Below are 22,404 nucleotides of genomic sequence, written 5' to 3' on the forward strand. Positions count from 1 at the left end.
CCAGCCTGCTCTAGCCATCTGGGTGTTAGGTATTGTGGAATTTGTAGCTGTACAGCAGGTTTCATCTGGTGTGCCAACGCCGGTAGCCTGGTAATGCGTGCTTGGGGCACTCTTCCAAGAAGGATAGAGAGAGTCGTGATCAATTAGTAATGTCTGTCCTCGTGTAGGTTCAGGAGGTACTAGAGAGCATGCCTCGGTTCTACTATCCCCAGGCTAGCCATAACCTACTTATCTTGCACAGGCTAAGGTGATAAAATTTGCTTGAAAACCTAGTTTAAATTATTCTTTAAGGGTTCTGTTTCTGGTATAAGCTTGAATTAGTAACTAGAAGCTCCACTTTCCCTTTTTTTCCCCCTCAAGGCTGTTTGTGACTTCAAAATGCTGCATAAAAAAAAAATAAGGAGTGCCATTGTGTATAGATTCGAATTGTAATAGCCAGCCGCTACTGCTTGAAATACCTGCTGGCTGGTTGGATGTTTCATTTTCAACAACTGAAAATTCTTTCCTTCTGATTTTATATGTAATAGGTGAGGCATTTAATGCTGTGAAACCGTTTTCTCTCTCTTCCTCCTTTTGTCAGGGAAGGTAGAAAAGAGGAACTGGCAAGGAGTTGAATCTTATAGGGAGTAATTTCAGCAGCTGTCTAGGAGAGCAATCACAAGAATGGGCCAAATTATCCTCAGTTGACAGCCTTGAGGACAGTGGTTCTCAGACTTCAGCCATGTACTGGAGTCACCTGGATTCAGGTTACAGCCCAGAATGCAGGGCCTACCTTCCAGAGTTTTGGATTCAGATTTGGCAGATGGAGGTGGATAAGAGGTTTTGCATTTTTAACAAACTGCTAGGTGGTGCAATGTTGCGGGACAGGCAGGGACCACACTTTGAGAACCACTGCGATCCGTTGGCCCCCAAACTGGCCTGAAGCTGGGTACTGAGTCCTAACCAAAGAGAAGTCTGACAGTAGGAGAGGCTCCAGGGTCAGCTGCAAAGGTGCGTGCCAGTGACACCGCAGCAGGACTAAAATTAGGTCGGCTGCAATTACTGTCAGTGAAAGGTCTGTGAAGAAAGAATCAGTCATACCCAGCAGTTTACAAGGCACGTTTCCTCTAAGCATCTGTTTTAAATATAATGTTGAGGCTTGATTTGTTGAAAATATTTATTTTAGGTATTATGAAACTTCCCTTAAAAATGAAAAAATCGGGACTTGGAGTTGTCCTGGGTGGTGCTGCAGGGACAGTTACCGGACATTGTATGTCCTCCCATGGCCCACTGGATGGAACGTGGGAGAGTGTGGGCTATGGTGTGGACCACTGACCATGAGGTGCAGCGGTGCTCAGAGATGTATTCACAAGTGCAATGAATGTCTCATGATGATGGAGGAGGTTGTGGTTATGGGAGGAGTGGGGTGAGGGGGGTGGGGGTATATGGGGACCTCATATTTTTTTAATGTAACATTAAAAAAATGAATAAAGACAAAAAAATTAAAAGTATGTAGAGCAAATATTCACAGAAATAAAAACAGACAAATCCAAAAGAAAAAAGAATAAAATCTTGGTTATAATTTGGAGCGCATGCAGAAGCAAACCGGAGTTCAGATCATGGCAAGCCAAAGCATTCATAGGTATCAACTTCTGGCCCTAATTACAGGGAAAGTGTCATGAAAGCAAAAATAATTTCTCGAGGAGAGTTCAGGAACCTGAGGTCAGACCTGGTAGGTTTCTTAGGCAGTCAGCACCAGGGGGCCTTGATTTTCTGTTTGTGGTTAAAATGGCAAGAAGTCCCTCATTCCCACTTCCTGATGAGACTTGGGTGGTACTTAAGGGTCATTGGCCCTAGGCTGTGGCTTCGTAGGGGACCGCCTCCATGGAAGGGACGCCCTCCATGCTAGCACGCCTGGTGGGGGAGCGTCCCCACCACCCAGCCAAAGCCCCGGCCTGTCCTGGATCAGCCTCCTTCAAGCTGCGTCAGCTGCAGAAAACGACTTTTTCTTCCTTTTCTATTCCAAAACCCTTTTTCACATTGTCCTGAGACCCACTCCCATTTTCTCTTTTTCTAATCACCACCCACCCAGGCCTGGAGCAGTCTGTAGTGTACAGAGCACTTTCTCATGTACCCCTCGACCTCTTGTTAGGAAGGCAAGGAGCTCTCACAACTTTTCCCTGAGATGGGGAAGCTGAGAAGGTGAGGGCCCTGCTCGAGGGCCCTGGCCTCACAGGCGGGGGACTGGACTCGAGGTGGCGCTTCCTCCCACGGGCACTCCGAGCTCCCGTAATTAGAGTGTCGAGCGTCGCCTCTCATGAGGATTACGTAACAAGGGACTCCCTTTGCAGTTGGCACGTTGAAAACCTCTGGACTTCAAGAAGAAGTCGTTTCTTTACCAGGCGGGGAAGAAACTGTTTACAGAATCACCGCTCTTTCAGCTGCTGCTTTCCATGATTCCTGGGCAGGTTTCCAAAACCACAACTCCACTTACCACCACGGAACTGACCACAAAGCCCACCTAGCCCTACCCAGGCAGAGTGGGCTTTTCCTTAGCTTTTGAAAATGATAGAATGAGAAACCTACAGAGAATGGAATCTAAAGTTAAAATGGTAGATGCGCTGCACTTCAAGACCAATCAGAAACAAGATTAGCAATGATGTAACGTTTGTCAATGAGGAAAGGAGTTTGAGTGTTCTATGTAGAGGCAACGCTTCAAAGCCATGTGTTCTCTGATGTCTTCCCTCCTTTTCTTCTTTCCCTCCACCACATCTCTCAAGCTCACGCCCTGGCAGGCTCTGGGCACAGCTTTCAAGAATATTCAACGGTGTAGAGAGAGTAATTCCAGGTACCACAGGGCTTTTGGCCTTTTACTAATCTGTTAGGAATTTGCCTTGGTTGCCTAGGTCTGTGTGTCTCAACCTTGGCTGCACGTTGGACTCGCTCCGGCTGTCAGGACTGGATTTATGGACACGTATCCTGTGCGGACACACTGGGCCCCACACGCTTGGGTTTAGTTTAATGCTCTGCAGTCACAGTCTTGAAATTCTTGATAATTTTAAACAATGAGCCCCACACTCTCATTTTGCACCTGGTTACACAAATTATGTTACTGGGCGGTGGACTTGGCCCAGTGGTTAGGGGTCCGCCTACCACATGGGAGGTCTGCGGTTCAAACCCCGGGCCTCCTTGACCCGTGTGGAGCTGGCCCATGTGCAGTGCTGATGCGCGCAAGGAGTGCCCTGCCACACATGGTGTCCCCCGTGTAGGGGAGCCCCACGCACAAGGAGTGCGCCCCGTAAGGAGAGCCACCCAGCGCAAAAGAAAGTGCAGCCTGCCCAGAAATGGCGCCGCACACACACGGAGAGCTGACACAACAAGATGACACAACAAAAAGAGACATAGATTCCTGTGCCGCTGACAACAGAAGCAGATAAAGAAGAAGATGCAGCAAATAGATACAGAGAACATACAACCGGAGTGGGGAGAGAAATAAATGAATAAATCTTTTTTTAAAAAAAACAAATTATGTTACTTTTTAACCTACATGCCTGTGAGCAGCTTTTTAAACATGTCAGTGCCCAGACCACTGAATCAGACTCTCTGGAGGTGGATGTAGGCCTCCGTACTTAGTAAAGCGCCCCCATGAGTCCAATGGCCAACTGTGAGGACGCTGGTGTAGAACGTTAGTGCTTCGTTAGGGTGTGTGTGTAGGTGCGGTGGGACCAGGAGAGCCACCTGGAGCGCTTTTCCAAACTCTCCACGCTGGTGTGGAGAATTGATAAACACCACGATTCCCCGCTCTTCTGACCCCACCCCACCTACAGGGGTGAAGGTGGCTTCTGTCTGTGAAACAGCTTCCCTTCTTTCGCTGGTGCCTGGATCCCGAGAGGCTGTGATCGTTAACTGCGTAGGAGCCGTTTGGAGCTGCGAGTCAGGCCACCGTGGTCCCTGGTTGTGACTGCACGTCCCTGCAGCTTCATGGAGGCACACCTACTCGGGGCCCTGAGGCAGGAAGACAGGTGGCCACGGCCAAGATCCCTGGCTCTGAGTCATAGCTGTGTGCTCCAGGGCACGTGTTCTCAGTGCCTCGGGGACTTGTTCCTGGTAGTAACGTGGAGATCAGTCTAGCTGCTTGGTGGGGGTGCTCTCAGCATTACATGGGATGAGGCATGTACAGTGCGAGCCCACGGAAGGTTGTCAGTAAATACTTGCGTGCTAGCTCCTCCAGGAAGAAATATTTGCATGCTTTCCCCCTCAGCTGTCTTTTTATTAAATAAGAAAACAGAACTCATTATTACAGCAACAAGGAAAAAGTACTAACCGATAGTCTTCAATCAGTGTACTTCCCATACATGCAATTTATATTCATTCTGCTTATAGTAATTGAACGCTGCTGGGGCAAGGCATCAGAGGGATAGATTCCAAATATATAAATATGATGGGTCCCGATTGTCCAGTATTCCTCTATACATTTCATTCATTTGAACTACAAAGGTAGTGCTTACTTATTACAACAATGCAAACAACCCAAACTTAACAAAAGTAAATGTAGTAAGTTCTACTTCTCTGCTCCCACTTCCACTGTACTAGTGTAACCATTTCAAAAACAATTTGAAATTAAAAAGAATTTGGTATGGATTGTTTCTTTTGCATATATACACACACACCCATATGGACATATACTACATATTGCATTATTGAACATGCTCATCATTTCTTGTTCATTTAACAATATAATTTGTTAATATTTGTTTTCAGTAGCTCATGGTATTCCATGTGATGGATGTGCCATTTTCCAGCCATTCCACTGGCTATGGCCATACAGTGTTAGGCTATAGAAGATACTATAAGAAGCGTTCTTTCACCCACCAATTTAAATACCAGCACTTCTACTTCTTGTGGATGGAGGATAGAGTCCCTTGGGTGTTTATAATTCTAGACTGGGACAAGGCAAAAGCCAAAACCCAGTAAATTTGCTACATCAACTTCTGTCAGCATGTCTACCATGTACCAGGTGCCACAGCAGGCTGTCTAAGCTATAGGCATGAGTGAGACTCAGTCTCTGATCACAGGCAGATGATTAAATGTCAAAACCAATGTTACAGATGATGTATTGCTCAGTATTGTAAGGCCATATTGGAATCTCCCTAAGGTGCTTTGCTTAAGCCAACCACTAGGCCCAGATTCTGTGAAGTTCTTGTTGACTCTAGAGCAGTTTTGCATCAAAAGCCCCTTCATGTAGCTTCCTTCTGATCCCTTCCATAGCAGAAAACAAAAGGAGCCATTCCCCACTAAACCAGAGAGCTGTTAAGTTGCCTTTCTAATGTGGCCAGTAATTTATTTGATTGCACACTGTTTGCTCCATCATTTCCTTCCAGAAACTAAAAGTGAAAAGGAATATTTTCTGGACCTAAAACGATGTTTCTCCTTTGTCAGGAGAATGCGTGTCAGGCCTTTGACACACACTTCAGCCATGTGCGTTACAAGTAGATACTTAACTGTGTCACGTGAAAGAACTGTAAGTTATGAAAGGCCAAGCTTTTCCCTGCAGGCCCAGGCAGTGAGTGGGCATGGCAGGGGTGCTGGGGGCTGCCCATTCCTGCAACAAGTGATATTTGCTCTGGAGCATCTCATTGAGTTGGCCAAGACTTTGTCAGGCCAGCATCTCCATCTGGACTTTCCTGCCCAATCCTGCCTCCTCCTTTCTTTCTTTTCAGTTCTATGTGTGACCTGATGTTCTCCCAGTCCAGTCCTGCTTCTTCTGCCTTTTCATAGATAAGTCCCTTTCCTTCCATGTGTCCACTTTCTGGAGGACCCCACCGATACAAATGCATTCAAGCAATGTACTAATGCAAGTGTATACATCTCGTTTAGATGAGGGGGTGCTTGAACAGATCCCTTACATCCTGGACGGTCTTGTGCCGGTCTCTGCTGAAAATGAATTCTGATTCTGCCCAAGTGAAACTGACCATTTCATTTCAGTTATTCAGCAGGGACCCAAGGGAACAACTAAACGTAGGGATAAACAAACTCATATTCTGAAATATCACTTTAGTTACCCCAAACTATTGCTAAGAAGCAACATAAGGGACTTATTTTAGTATTGCTTTTGTGTTTGACATGACCGATAAGAACCACAATGCCATGGTTACAATGAGTGAACGCTCTTTCAATTTCTGCCACTTTAATCACAATTCCACGTTGAGCACTGTTGTCCTTGATCCAGTGCCTCCCTTGTGATCCCACAGACTGAGAAGGAAGGGGCTAACCATTGTATTCTTACTCTTGTAGGAGAGTTTGGAGAAGTGTATAAGGGGCGTCTGAAACTGCCAGGCAAGAGGGAAATCTACGTGGCCATCAAGACACTGAAGGCTGGCTACTCGGAGAAGCAGCGCCGGGACTTTCTGAGTGAGGCAAGCATCATGGGCCAGTTTGACCATCCCAACATCATTCGCCTGGAGGGAGTGGTCACCAAGAGTCGGCCAGTCATGATCATCACCGAGTTCATGGAGAATGGCGCTCTGGATTCCTTCCTCAGGGTAAGAGCAACTCAGGGGCACTGATGACGTTAGTGCTGTTGGACACTGGTGATGCCATCAATACTATTGGGCACTGGTGACAGCACCAGCACTGTTGGCCACTGGTGACAGCACCAGCACTGTTGACCACTGGTGATGCCATCAGCACTGTTGGGCACTGGTGATAGCATCAACACTGTTGGCCACTGGTGATGCCATCAGCACTGTTGGCCACTGGTGACAGCACCAGCACTGTTGACCACTGGTGATGCCATCAGCACTGTTGGGCACTGGTGATAGCATCAACACTGTTGGCCACTGGTGATGCCATCAGCACTGTTGGCCACTGGTGACAGCACCAGCACTGTTGGCCACTGGTGATGCCGTCAGCACTGTTGGCCACTGGTGACAGCACCAGCACTGTTGACCACTGGTGATGCCGTCAGCACTGTTGGGCACTGGTGATAGCATCAACACTGTTGGCCACTGGTGACAGCACCAGCACTGTTGGCCACTGGTGATGCCATCAACACTGTTGGCCACTGGTGACAGCACCAGCACTGTTGACCACTGGTGATGCCGTCAGCACTGTTGGCCACTGGCGACAGCACCAGCACTGTTGACCACTGGTGATGCCGTCAGCACTGTTGGGCACTGGTGATAGCATCAACACTGTTGGCCACTGGTGACAGCACCAGCACTGTTGGCCACTGGTGATGCCATCAGCACTGTTGGGCACTTGTGACAGCACCAGCACTGTTGGCCACTGGTGATAGCACCAACACTGATGGCCAATGGTGTGCCATTGCTGGCGAGAAGGGCCTGCAGGAAGATAACCTGCCTTTTGTAACCTGTCCATAATGGGAGGAAATGTGGATGGGGTGCTGGAGAGGCTGGTAAGATTAAGAGAGGTTTGTGGTTAGGAGGAGAGAACAAAATGGAGGATGTGAGCTCTCCAGAATGAGGGTGGCATGGAGCAGGGCCTTCGTAAATGCTCACTGGATGAAGATGAACGACTAGAGGAGGTGAAGGATGGGCATGAATCATGCAGATTGAAGAGCCTTTTGGCTTCTAGATAGCACTGTTTGCTTCCGGCAGGTGCCGGTGTCCTTTCTCTGTCTTTTTGCCAGCACAGCTGCCCTCTCAACCAGTTCTCTTCATTTGCAGTTCAGAGATAAAAAAGACTACCCTTTGATGACACCTGGGCAACCTGCACTCAGAGGAGGCACTTCTGTCTGGGCAGGGAAGGGAAATACTGTGTCACAAGCATCCACAGGTGTTTCCCAGGGTTTGATGAAAAACTGTGACTTCCAACCAAACTGCAGTGGAGGTGTGGGTGGAGGAGGCAGTGGGAGCAGGGGTACCTAAAAGCCCATAGCTGGGAGACCTGTAAAAGACAATTGTCATTGTTGGAACATGACCCAAACGCAGCTAGGCCTACACCGGAACCACTTTCATTTATACAGACTATTCCAGAGGCCCCAAGGGAAGGGATGAGTGGAACGGCCAGGATGCTGCAGCTTGAAGTGGGGGCAGACCGAGTATGGGCTGGGTGGGGGTTGGGAAAAGAGGAGCAGGGGCAGGATCTGCCCAGACCAGGAGGCTTAGCTGGGGCCGCTGGGGAGTGGAAAAGCAGAAGTTTCAACGGGCAGCATCCAGGAATGGGGTGGAGCCTCCTGAGCAAGGACTTTAGGTGATATCAAGTAACAGGCTGCTAGAGTCACCAAAGCTGCCAAACAGTGGTTGTGGCTGCAGATGGAAGAACCACTTGTATAAATGGCCTTTCAAACATTCACAGGGTGACTGCTCTGGCCAGGCCCTGTGCTGGCTGCTGGGCCAGTAGAGATGAAGGCCACATAGCTCTAATGCTGCGTAAGGAACCATCCCAAGATCCAGTGGCTTAACACAACAATGACAATTTGTTTCCCTCATATCTGCAATTTGGGCAGGGTCCGGAGGGGACCCCTCAACTCTATTACACGCAGCATCAGCTGGGGCGGCCGAGCGGCAGGGGCTGGAGTCATCCCAAGCCTGTCACGTGTGTGTCCGGGGTTGATGGTGGGTGTCATCTGGAACCTCTCCATGGGCCTGCTTGGGCATTTTCAGAGCAAGCTGGGTTTCAGGAACAAGCAGCGCAAGAGGACAAAGGGGAAGCTTTTGCGATCAAGCCTCGGAAGGCACATGGCGCCACTTCCACCAGAGTGACAGGCCCACCCGGATTCCAAGGGAGGGAGCAGGCCCTGCGTTTGGGCGAGAGGACAGCAGCTCACTGTCTTCTTGCACATGTGGATGGGAGGTCTCCTCACTGCCACCTTGGAGAATTCAGTCTGCCCCGGCAGCAGCCCCTGCCCCGAGGACCTCCCTGCCCAAAGCCTCTAGCAGGCCCTTGAGTAGAGTGTAGCTCTGCTTCCCTGAATGGAGTACAGAGGGCTCGTAAGTGGCACAGAGCTTTAATCTTCCTGGAGAAGTCAGGGAAGGTTTCCCTGAGGGAGGGAGTGTGTCATCTGATGTTGGAGAATTAAGGACTGTGCCGTACAGGTATGGGAGCCAGCAGGGGGGCCATGGGAACTGGGTTTACGAAAGACTGCAAGAACGCAGGGTATCTGGTAAACCACCTGCAGCTGCCTGGTGGCTCCAGCGCCCAGGAGCAGAGCTTAGAAGCCGCAGTGTGGAAGGGGAGCTGGGAAACACACTAGGAGCTGCCTGTGCCCAGTACTTAGGCTATTGCAGAGTTTTTGCCTAGTCTGTGTTGTTAGGTGATTGTGCTGCCATGGGGTGGTGGACACAGGTGATGTAGACTAGGGGGCCCTGAGACCCCAAACTACCCCTGCCTGGTATAGCCTCCTTGATATATGCCTTACTGTATTTTGAAACCCCACTACCTAGCGTAGCAGGCACCAGGTGAATGCTCGTTGAATGAAAAACATGAATGACTGTCTTTCGTTTCTGGAACAAAAGTGTTAGGGAGTGGCAGGAGGGGTCTCGTGTCATGCTCTCTTGCTCACTGTTCTTGTAGCCACACCTGTGAGGTCAGACCCAGGGCTGGACCCTGCTTTCCTGGGGACATGCATTCATGATCAGAGATCTCATGAGAGACAGTCAAATTAAAGGGAAGAGAGCACCATGTTAGAAGAAAAAATATTTGGGGGAGGGGGTCAACCTCAAGACCCTCCCTGGAGTCATTTCTTCTCTACCAGTCACCTGACTGTACTTCCCAGAAAGTCCCACTGTCCACAGGGACTGCAGTAAGGCTCCCTCCCTAGACCCTGGAGATTCCTTCTAGTAGCCTGCAGAAAATGAAACCGCCATGCCATTACTCCTGGTGGGAGCTGTTTCTACTTGGGGCCAGGACACGGAGGCATGTGTTTCTCATGATGATGAAGCTCAGCTTGCAGTGGGAGAAGACCTAGTGGCGAGGTAGGAGCACAGGAAAACAGAGAAGGGATGGTAAGAAAGGAGCCGCGACAGCAGGCAGTGCCAAGAGCAAAGAGGGGAAATGAAGCGTTTCTGGCTCCTCGCTCAGCATGGAGGCAGGTAATCTATAAATCTAATTTCAGCCTTACTACCAGACCCTGGAGCGTAGCAACATTAATTGATGTATCTGCTGCTTGATAAAATTGAAAAGTAGGTCATCAGTTCAGTTCTGCAGGTCCATCTTCTGGGAAGTAGGATAATTTTAGGATCACCATTCAGAGAAGAAAGACAAAGGGACAGGCGTCGATTTGTGTGACTGTTTCCTCCCCTCTGCCTCATCCCTTTATGCTGGACAGAGCATCCTGGGAAGTGGCTGAAGCCCCAGCTCTGAGTCGGTGTCTGAGAATCTCTGGGCATGGGAGAGTCCGTGACCACATTGGGTGCAGCTTCTCACAGTCCACTCACTATGAGGTCCTCACATTGCAGGACCTAAGAGCCCACCCATTCTAGAGGGATTGGAAACACTTGTTCTTTATCCACACATTCAGTAGGTTCTTCATTATCTGGGTTTTTTCCTTATAAATGGATGAGCCATGGATTATGGAGCATACAAATCCATAATTAAATAATTGCATCTTGGCATTCAAATCCAAGGGATTCTAGTTGGTCGCTGTGCCATAAACTTAGGAACAACTCTTGAAAGGACACCAAAGCCCTGGTACTATGGCTTAGCTAAGAAGGTCAGTAAGCTCCACAAGGCCTTCTCGCCTCGAGCTTGGCAATGAGGCTGCTGATGGCTCGTTCACAGATGGTCGTAACTGAAAGGCCCGTGGACGTCGCTGAGTCTTGTCAAGGGGGAACATTTCCCACCATGGAATCTCATTCATGGGCTGAAGCTAGAGGACAAGACAGCAACCCAAGTGTCAGGATGAGAACTGAGACCAAGGTTCTGCTTTGACCTCTGCCATGAGTCACCCTGTGGCCTTGAGCAAATATACTAACTCAATTTCCCAAACTATAAACTAAAGGCTTTGAGCTGGGTGATCTTGGAAGTTCTCTCCCTGTTTAAAAAAAAAAAAAAAAAAAAAAAAAAATCTATGATTTATTCTCTTCAAACAAATCAAATAAGGGTTTTGTTTTCACAAGTGGATTTGTCAATGAAGGCTGAAATTCCTAAATCTTTCCTTTCTAATGGGGTCCAGCCAGTGGCCCAATGCATTTGCAGAGAAGCAATTTCAGTAGAAAGCACTTCAGGAAGGGAAGACAATTGAAATTACATAACTCACCCAGGACTTTTATTTCTTCTGATATATACTGAATTTTTACCATGTGCTCAGTACTGGGAATCCTTCTGCCTTGTTTATCTTTATATGGCAAAATTCGTATCTCTAGAAGTCCTTCTTTGGAGCTGAGCATAAAATCTTAACATCCAAATATCTTTAAATTTCATCAAGATTATGAACTCAATGGGCATGACCCTGTTTTATTGTGATATGTGGCTCTCCTACAGAGTCCAAAGAAATTACATCGCTCATTGCAGAGTCAACATATTCCAGTGAAAAAGGGACTAGACCCAAGTTAAAAGATCTGGACAAGAGTAGCATATTTGCAGTACACATGCTCTACTTTCTATTCCCATAGTCATGGCAGACATCATTAATCAATCATGCCCCTTCTCCCTGTGAAGCTTATACACAACCTTCTTCTCCACACAGCATTTGAGACAGCCATGACCAGTTGATCAGAGATGGAATGCCAGTGGAAAAGCAATTTGCCCAGTCTGGACTTAGAGTCTTGTTATAATTCGAAACCACCCAGCGTGATTTAAGGCTGATCACTTAAACTTGTGGACCTCCTTTATCTTGTCTATGAACTCTATACACTATTGCCTGCCTTGTCAACCACACAGAACTGTTTTTAAGGATCCGAACTTGTTCTGTGAAGTATGACGTGCTGTTCAAAATCGGAGCCGCAGAAGAAATAGACGTTTGTTGAATAATTGATCCAGACTTCAAGCCAGTGTCTTCAGGCTCCAATCTTTGCTACGATAGCCTGGGGGCCTACAGATGCTGACCTAATGAGCTCAGAATATACTATAAGCCCGGTCCTGGGATCCTAGGATGTCTCCCTGACATCCCCAGGAAGGGGTGAGGCATCTGCAGTCCCAGCCCTGGAATCCGCAGTCTCTCTCACGATGCGGTGGGGTACGGGGGAGGCTGACTTACCAGACAAGTGGCCGTGCTGATAGTAGAGTGGCCATCGCCACCGTCACAGTGTGCCTGAGGCCGTGAGCTCAGCACTATTCATGTTTCATCTCCTTTAATCTTCACCAAAATCTATGAAGATTGGACACTGTGTCCTTACCTTACTGGTGTGGAAATTCTTCTCTGGAGGTTCAATTACTTGTCCAAGTTCACACAGCCAGTGAGAAGCAGTGCCAAGATCTGATGGGCCCTGTCTGGTTCCAAAACCTGGGCTTTCAACTATTCCTCGGCCTTTGTTGACCCCAGAAAATAAAGCAGGACTGATATAAATTTGAAAACATCTATGCTAATAAAGCAGCTCTATGCTTTATGACATAAGGACCTTGCTGCATGTGCTCTCAGCATTGTTCCTTCTTGGAGCTGTTTACAGCCACCACCCATGCCCTTCCCAGACTGTATTTATTTTGCTTCTTTGGGGAGACATTCATTTTTAACCACACTGTTGTCTACACTTGCAGAGTGGAAATAACAAACTGAATTAGGAAAAAAAAAAATAGTTACAGCCCACCTGACTTGACGCTGAGATATATTTTTGTAATACACAGAAGTTGCACGGCAACTTTCTGGGGAGGTGAATGCACAGAGACATACTTGCAGGAAATTAATGGTGCTAGCAAAAGCCTGGCTAACTTCAGGAGGAGGTGTTGATTGAAGTTCGTTAGTGAGAAGGAGGACTCGCATCACTCACCGCACATCCAGCTATCACAGATGGGCACCATGTACGGAAAAACGGAGTTTCCAGGAAAGCAGCTCTGCACTTTCTTTTGGCATTGCTTAGAAGAAAACGTGACAGAGAGCCCCTTCTGGGTGGCTTTCGGGGCGGTTAATGTTTGAGTTAGGGATGGTCTAGAACTTGGGGTGTGTTGAACCTGTCTGTTTGGGGGCCCTCCTCTGGCAGGGGTCTCGGGAAGGAGGGGAGTGTGCCAGCTTACTCCACTCTTCAGGTGAAGGTGGGGTGCGCCCCCAGGAAACAGACCCCGGCTTGCCATCTTGCATGAGGAAAAGACTGCAGGAATTAACTTTATCATTGTTAGACTTTTTAATCCTTAGTGTTTTCTCTAATAAACAGGATCATTTTGCAATAGGTCTTCTATTTGTCCTTCCCTATTTCTTATGTAGAAAAGGCTTTTGCAGGGTCACGCGCACAAATGATGTGCAGCACACATTTAAATGAGATCATGTACACGACTGCATTGCATCCCATAGCATCTAGCATACAGTAGGTGCACGATAAATGGGGTTTCACAGGAGGACATGGGTCAGAGTGTGGCAGTATGGCTGGCATGCCCATGGTCTGTGTTCAGCCGTGATGAGCCTAGACCCCAGGGACTTTCAAAAACATGTATTTTTATTACAGAAGCTGTGAACTTACAAATAATCATGCACGTGTGTGGAATTCCCATACAACAGCCCTTCAGCAACACACCCCAGCGCGTGGAACATTTGTTACAGATTACAAGATAACATCATCAGACTCTTACCACTAACTATGGTCCACAGCATACATTAGGCATATTTTTTCCATACACCCGTATTATTAACACAGCACATCTTTGGCATTGATGGAAGAATATTACGGTGTTGCTGTTAAGTCTAGTCCACAGGATACATTAATTGTATTTTTCCAATGCTTCTCTACACTCCCACCACCCTGCGATTGTGACTTACATCCATTCTGGTTCACAGAAGGACATTCTCACATTTGTACTATGAACAGTTCTCATCCACCTCTGGAGTCACTGTATTATTCAGTGCCTAGATTATTCTCTAGCTTTCTTTCCACTGACGTTTACATCTCTCGACTACCCTTTCCAGCCACATTCCTATTTATAACCAGCTGCTACTCACTATAATGTGTTACCATCAACTCTGTCCGTTTCCATACACTTACAGTCAAGTTAATTAAGACTTCTGCAGGGGAAGCGGACTTGGCCCAGTGGTTAGGGGGTCTGTCTACCACATGGGAGGTCCACGGTTCAAACCCTGGGCCTCCTTGCCCCGTGTGGAGCTGGCCCATGCACAGTGCTGATGCACGCAAGTAGTGCCGTGCCATGCAGGGGTGTCCCCCGCGTAGGGGAGCCCCACGTGCAGGGAGTGCGCCCTGTAAAGAGAGCCGCCCAGCGCGAAAGAAAGTGCAGCCTGCCCAGGAATGGTGCCACACACACACGGAGAGCTGACACAGCAAGATGATGCAACAAAAAGAAACACAGACTCCCATGCCACTGACAACAACAGAAGCAGACAAAGAAGAACATGCAGCAAATCGACACAGAAAACAGACAACTGGGGGTGGGGGAGAGGAGAGAAAGAAATAAATCTTAAAAAAAAAAGACTTCTGCATACATTAAGCATCAGTACTCCTTCGCAGCCCTCCTCTTATCTTCTAATAACCTATATGAACCCAGGGACTTTAAGGAGGTGGAGAAAGGTGCAGGCTCATTCTCAGTGGAGTTGTCTACCCAGCGGGGAGGGCAGACACCCAAGAAAATGCGAGCCCACCAATAGGCTGGAGGGAGGGCAGCGCCGCTTAGCATGACAAAGAACCTCAACAGCTCCATTCCCAAGAAGGGGCTCATGTGCCAGGCACTGTGCCTGAGCTTCTCATGCCCCGCTGGCCTTCCGACAGCGCCGTAGGTGGGCACGGCTACCCAACCCCATTGTGAAGGCTGAGTACCGGGATTATCCAAGCAAGTTGCCTTACCATAAATTTTGGAAACAGGAAGTGGTATAACAATCATCCATGCTCTGACAACACCTCGTGACCACAAGAGAACCCCTCTGAGGTCTCGTCTGGAGTCAAGCAGCAGAGACAGACACGTGCAATTAAAGCTTCCGGAGGCACCGAGAGGCAATGTGAGATTGCATGGAAAGACAGGAAGAGAGTGCTAATTGTATCTGTGAGAAAGAAGCAGTTACAAGGCAGGTCTCTCTAAGGAAGCGGCCATTTAAACCCAGGTCTTAAGGGCAAGTAGGTGTTGATAAAGCACGTCATACAGAGGTTAGCATGTGTAAGCGTCCCGGGCAGGAAGAGCTTGTCTTGGGGAAAAACTGAGCGGCCAGTCCATGTGGCTTTAGCACAAGAGTGAGGGGTACAGCGGCACACGGTGAGGCAGGAGCTGACCCTATAGGCTGTGCAAAGGAGTTTGGAGAGTTCCCTTAATGCAATGGGAGTTTATATAAATAGTTTGAAGCCAGGGAGTGACACAACCTGATTTATGGTTTTAAAAGACCGCTCCGGCGGCCGTGGAGAAAATGGACTGTGGTAGGGGCAGGGGCAGGGAGGCGGTTTGAGGTGATTGATGACAATGACTCGTTCAGAACAGTCCCGGGGGAGAGGGAAGGAGTCGGTGGGCCGGGGATGTAATTTGGAGATGCAATCGAGGGCAGGGAGGATGGTGGGGGGCCGTGAGCGGTCCGGCCTGACCCTGCGGGCCGGGTCACTGCAGCGCCCCTTCCACCGCCGCAGCCGTCCTGATCGCGACGCCCTCCGTGTCTTCTCACAGCAGAACGACGGGCAGTTCACAGTGATCCAGCTGGTGGGCATGCTGCGGGGCATCGCGGCCGGCATGAAGTACCTGGCCGAGATGAGCTACGTGCACCGCGACCTGGCCGCCAGGAACATCCTGGTCAACAGCAACCTGGTGTGCAAAGTGTCGGACTTCGGCCTTTCCCGCTACCTCCAGGACGACACCTCCGACCCCACCTACACCAGCTCCCTGGTGAGTCCTCGGTATTCTCAGGTGAAATCGTGCCAGGCCTCGCAGGCGGCTGCGGGTGCCTGGAGACCTGTGGCCGAGCATGCTGGAAGGGGCCAGGCACTGTGCCACCAGGGAGACCCTGGGGTCCCCTTCTCTGCTGCCGTTGCATTGCTTCCGGAACCATCTACTTGACCGCCACTCTTAAACTTCCACGTCCTGCCCAAGCACCCGCCTCCACCCCTAGCAGCTCTCCTTGTCTATATTCCACAGCCAAGGTCACACACTTCCCTTTAGGACTTTCACCAACTCCCCCAACTTAAGAGGTCCAGTCTGGAACTCGAGAGTTCATCTCCAGTACCTGCTCCCCAGACCCTCCCTCTTGGAAGCTGGCACCACTCAGCTAATGCCCGAGACCTTCGACTCACCCATGATTTCTTCCTGCGCCCCACCAAAGACCGTCCAATCCCTCAGCAGCTGCATAGTCTCCACCCCCTTTGCAGTCTGCCTTTCCATCTCTACTGCCTCCGCCCTACTCTAAAATACCATCCTGTCTTGCCTGGACAGAGGAAGTAGCTGTCTACTTGCTTTCTTGTCTTCCCAACAGCCTCCAAAGTGTTAACACGTAATCATAAAAATCAGAATGACAGATAAGGGAAAGGTAAAGAATAAATACTAAACTATAGTTCTCTTGAGGCAAGGGTCTGCAAACGTTTTCTTAAAAGGACCAAGGAGTAAATATTTTAGGCCTTACAGACCAAGAGGCAAAATGGAGGCTCTTGTATAGACACTTGTATAACCGTTTAAAATGTAACCATTTACAAAGGCAAACATCATTTTTAGCTCAAAGGACTGTAGAGAAAAAAGGCAGCCATCCAGATTTAGCCTGCCGGCCACACATTGCCAGCCCCTGCCCTGAAGCATCTGTTTCAACAGTTAAGTGTATACCCTGGCACACTTTTAGCTTTGTTCGACAATTTGAGATATTTTATTTTAGAAAAGTGAGACCATACTTAGTGCCCATCACTCCGTGTCTCATTTTGTCGCCTGCGTATTCTTCCTGCCAGGTTGATTACCCAAAAGTCTGTCAATGTCCCCACACCACCAGGAACGCACGGGTGACCGCTCCCCAGCACCCTCACTGGCACTGCATGTGCTCCGGCTTTGAAAGTTTGCCAATCCACAGGTGAAAAACGATACCTCATTATGTTTTGTTTCGTTTTATTTTTAAATAAAATTTTATTGAAGTACACCATTAATACGTGAACATACATAAACAATAAGTTTGTGACAAATGCTTCACAACAACGCAGTAAATGTATAAGCAATAAATGGATAGTAAAATTTGTGAATTTACAAAATAAACATGCATATCATCATACAAGGTTCCCATACATCTTCCCACCACCAGGACCTTGCACTGTTGTGAAGCATTTGTCACAAACTATGAAAGAGCATCATCAACATATTACTACTAACTCTAGTCTATATCTTACATTTGGTGTATTTTTCCCCCAACCTGCACAATTAGTAATACCCTATATTAGTATTATATATTTGTTATCATTCAGGGTAAAACAGTCTCATATTTGTCCTATTAACCACAGTCCATCTCCCACCACTGGATTCCCTTTGTTATACAATGCAGTGCTTTGTGCTGTCCACTCAAAGTGTACACTCAGTGGCTTTCGTTTTCCTTACAGAGTTGTGCTGCCATCACCTCTGTCAATTTTAGAATGTTTTCACTACTTTTGAAGGAAAAATCCTACCCTCTTATATCCACCTATTGTTCGTTAGTATTGAAAAAATTTCTTGCCATTGTTGCAAAATTACAATATTATTGTTACCTATCGTCCTTGTGTTACATTAGTTGTAATTTAGCTGTGTATCCCCATATTTTCAGCACTTTGTAAGAGAAGAGCATTCTTATATTTATACTCTTAATCACAGTCTTCATCCACCACAAAAATCACTGTTACACATACCCTAGATTATTCTCTAGTTTTCTTTCAATTGACATTAACTTCCACATACTACTCCTTTCAGCCACAATCACATTTACAAGTCAGCGTGTTAGTTATACACGTTATAATGTGTATTCTCAGCTCTATTCATTTCCACATGTTTACAATTAACCTTATTAAAAATGTTACATACAATAAATATCATCTCCCATTCTCAGCCCATCTTCAATTTCCTAGTGACCTATACTCTGTGAGTTTATGCATCATATTTAGTTTAAATTAGTGAGACCATACAATATTTGTCTCTTTGTGTCTGGCTTATTTCACTCCACATAATATCCTCTAGGTTCATCCATGTGGTCACATGCATCCCAATTTCATTTCTTCTTACAGCTGAATGGCATTCCATTGTATGTATATAGCACAATTTGCTTAGCCATTCATTGGTTGATGGACACGGGCTGGTTCCATATTTTAGCAATTGTGCATAATGCTGCTATGAACATTGGTATGCAGATATCAGTTCACTTCCTTGCATTCGGTTCTTCTGAATATATTCCTAGCAATGGGATTGCTGGGTCATAGGGTAGTTCTATATTCAGCTTCTTGAGGCAGTGACAAACCGTCTTCCACAGAAGCTGCACCATTCCACATCCCCACCAATAGTGAAAGAGTGTTCCTATTTCTTCATATCCTTTCCAGCACTTGTAATTTTGTGTTTTTTTTTTTTAAATAATGGCCGTTCTATGGGGTGTGAAATGGTATCTCATTATAGTTTTTTGATTCGTTTGTTTTGTTTTTGAGGTTCCGGGACCGGGGATTGAACCTGGGACCTTGTATGTGGGAAGCAGGTATTCAACCCCTTGAACTATATCTGCTCCCTTCTCACTGTAGTTTTGATCTATATTTCCCTAATAGCTAGTGATGTTGAGCCTTGTTTACATTTGCTTTTTGGCCAGTTGTATTTCCTCTTTGGAGAAATGTCTATTCAAGTCTTTGTCCAGTTTTTAATTGGGTTGCTTGGCTTTTTATCATTGAGTTGTATGATTATATAACAGGATTATCAAATCCCTATCAGATATGTGGTTTCCAAATATTTTCTCCCTTTGAGTAGGTTGCCTTTCTACTTTCTTGACAAAGTCTTTTGAAGTCCAAAACTGTTTAATTTTGAGGAGGTCCCATTTATCTATTTTTTCTGTGGTTGTTCGTACTTTGGTATAAGGTTTAAGAAACTACCGCCTACCCCATGATCTTGAAGATGTCTGATTATGTTTTAATTGACATTTGCAGCTGACTGCTAGACACATCAGTGTCTTTTCACACAAGTACTGGGATTCATATTTCCTCTTCTTTCCTTTTTACCTATTTTTAATTGGTTTATTTATTGGTTTCTTAGAAATTTATAGAAATTATTTTGATATTAGGGGTGCTAACCCTTTATCTGCCATACAATTAGGGCTCTCCTCCCAATCTTTTGTTTTGATTGCAAAAATGGTGAATGTTCATGTAATCAAAAATACCTGTCTTTTCCTCTATGTTTTTTGTGTTTCCTGGTTTGCTTTTAATAATTTCTTCACTCCAAGGTTATAAAATATTTCTTAAAATTTCCAGTACTATTTTTACTTTTTGTTCTCTCTGTACGTAATTAGTACACCTGAATTTATTTATCTTTCCCAACATTTTATTATGAAAAATTCAAACATATAGAGAAGTTGATAGAATTGTAAAGAGAACAGCCATATACTACTATCTAGATCATAGAATTAACATTTTGCTATATCATCAACCCATCTTGTTTTGTTAATGCATTTTCAAGTAAGTTGTCAACATCAATACCCATTCTCTAAATGCTTAGAATTAAATATTCGTTTTCAGTTTTTTTCCTCTTTAAGGTAAAAATTAAAAACGATGGAAGACATGAGTCTTCAGTGTACATTTACTGAGTTTCAACAAAGGCATAGAACTGCGTTACCCAAGCTCCTATCAGGATATGGAACATTGCCCTCACACCAGAAAGTTCCTCATGTCCCTCCCCGGTGAATTCTCGCCCCCGCTCCACAGGCAGCCACTGTTCTGACTTTTTCAACCATGCATTCGTTTTCCTTGTTCTACAGCTTCCTGTCAGTGGACTCATACAGTGTTTGCTCTTGTGTGTCTTGTTGCTTTCACTTAGCGTTCTGTTTGTTGGGTCCGTCCATGCTGCTGTATGCAGCAAACGTTTGTTCCCATGCATTGCTGAGTAGTTCTATTCTCTTACTGATAGAGAATGGGGCATTTAGTTTAGAATGTGCATGGAGAAGTATATTCTTGCCCTGTTTTTGGTCTAAGTAACTAGACATTTATGCCAACACCATCTATTAGATAGATTTTTCATTTTTCATTGAATTATGTCACCCTTGCCGTACCTTAAGTTTCCACATTTACTTGAACTATGTTTTTTTGATTCTCAATTCTTCTCCATTGATCTTTTTAGTTATTCTTATGTCCAACCATATTGTTCTCAGCAAAAGTTTTACTATCGGAAAGGTATTTCTCACTGGTTTCCTTGAAAAACAAAAACAAAAACTTTCCTGGCTGTTCTCAAATACCTTTTCTTCCACATTACATTTAAAATTGCTTTGTCCAATTTCAAAACACATACACATCTGGAATTTGAATCTCACTCTCTCTACCTTAGGAAGCATTAAAATTTTAATAATCCTGAATTCCCTAAATAATGATGTGAGCCAAGTATGCAACGTTTAATGATTCCCCATATTATTTTCCTTGTATGAGTTACTTACTATCATTTGTCATAATTTCCTAAGTGTTCCTTGTAAATGACAAAGCTTATATACATCTAAGCCTAAGCGTTTTCAGGACCTTTCACAGACATGTTCACCCCTTGTGATGTTTATCACATTTCTCCAGGTTTTAACTTCTTTTCCCAATAGAGAAAATTATATTTGATGATTAAACAATTTATACTTGCTAAAAATCCAAATGGTTTATTCACATAATAAATGCTAATTGAGCATCTCCTGTGCACACACCTGAGCTGGAAGCTGGAGACACAGTCATGATCCAAAAGTGACATCCTCACTGCTCACACCACTCACAGTTCAGTGAGGAAAGAAGAAATTAATCAGAGAGACACACAGTGAGTATAAAATTACCATCCAACGTAAGGCCACTGTGTTCTGGGAAGAAAAGAATGGAAAAGCAAAATAGCCTGGCTGTGTCTAGGAAATTAAGGAGGTGATGGCACTCCAGTCATGATTTGAAGATTAAGTCAACCAAACGAACAGGCAGGGTAGAGCACTGGAGGCAGAGAGGCAGCACGCACAAGAGGGAAGATGCAAGATGAGAGGAGCTGAGAGGGGGCCCTGTGCTTGGCATTTGGGAAACGTTAGGGAAATAGGCATGAGATAAGGCCAAGAGGTCAGCAGCTATGTCATGCAGAGGCTCCCCGATTTTATGGAGAAATGCACAGCCTTAGAGTAACAGGAAGCCATTTAATGGCTGTTTGTATGTGTGTGTTTCCCCTCCCTTCTTTAAAAATATTCCTTGGCTTTCTTCCTGTTTGCTTCATCAGAAGGCCATTTGGCAGGCCCAATCAGGGTAGATGTCCCGAGCAAGGCTCGTGAGCTTAGCAGGGATTGGAGCCCCATGTGTCAGGCCAACAGCCCAGCAGGAGGTGGAGGTTAGCTATCAACAGGGGGGCTGGGAAATATATTAGGGATAATGAGAGCCAGGTTTCTTGCTGGTGGAAAAGAAGTTACAAATAGGGAAATGATGAAAGCCAGGATGAATCTTGTGATGTTGAATTGGAATCAAAGTTATTGGTGAGAACTTATGATTTTCAATATATCAGGACAGAGAAATGAATGTAGTCTCAGTTTGCTTCCAAGCAATGGACTCCAGAGCAATGAATACACCTAGCACCCAGATCTTGGTTTCTGTACATTCTTCTTCACCAGAAGGAATCAAGATTAGGCCCTGGGCCTCAGCAGACTTGCAACTCCTACACTCTGGTTTGTTGGACTTACCCTGGCCAGCTGACAGGGAGGTGAAGAGGGTCAACCACCACACCAGGGAGCCAAGAGTGCCTACAGCTGCCAGCAGGAGAATTACCTCCATCATCCATATGCAATCTAAGCCCCCTCTTGATGTAAAGGGGAACTGGACATAGCCATCCCAGGGTCCACAGGATGGAGGAATAGAGTATGGATTAGAATGGACTTAATGGTGTTCTGCTGGGGAGCTATTGTGATTAGTAAGGGAAGAAATTGTAATAGAGATGTGGAGAGGGTGGCCACGGTGGCTGCTGATGGTAGGGAGATGGAAGAAGAGATATGGTGTAGGGGATTTTCAGGACTTGAAGTTGTCCTGGGTGGTGCTGTAAGGACGGATGTTGGGCATTGTGTGTCCTGCCGGGGTGCACTAGGTGGACCAGGGGAGAGTGTGAACTACAATGTGAACCACTGTCCATGTGGTGCAGTGGTGCTCCAGAATGTATTCACCAGGTGCAGTGGATGTGCCACGATGATGGAAGAGGTTGTTGATGTGGGAGGGGTGGGGTGGTTGG

General features: G+C 46.4%; 1 protein-coding gene across 1 annotated transcript in view; it reads left to right on the top strand.

Annotated features, from left to right (window-relative positions):
• EPHB1 (EPH receptor B1) overlaps positions 1–22,404 on the top strand; it is a 458,872-nt gene that overhangs the window by 390,469 nt on the left and 45,999 nt on the right. Inside the window, exons 11-12 of the mRNA XM_058294989.2 lie at positions 6,274–6,521; positions 15,682–15,897. Coding sequence (XP_058150972.1) covers positions 6,274–6,521; positions 15,682–15,897 — 464 coding nt within the window. The remainder of the gene's footprint in view (positions 1–6,273; positions 6,522–15,681; positions 15,898–22,404) is intronic.

The sequence above is a fragment of the Dasypus novemcinctus genome, chromosome 4 (genome assembly GCF_030445035.2).
Source record: "Dasypus novemcinctus isolate mDasNov1 chromosome 4, mDasNov1.1.hap2, whole genome shotgun sequence".
Taxonomy (NCBI): domain Eukaryota; kingdom Metazoa; phylum Chordata; class Mammalia; order Cingulata; family Dasypodidae; genus Dasypus; species Dasypus novemcinctus.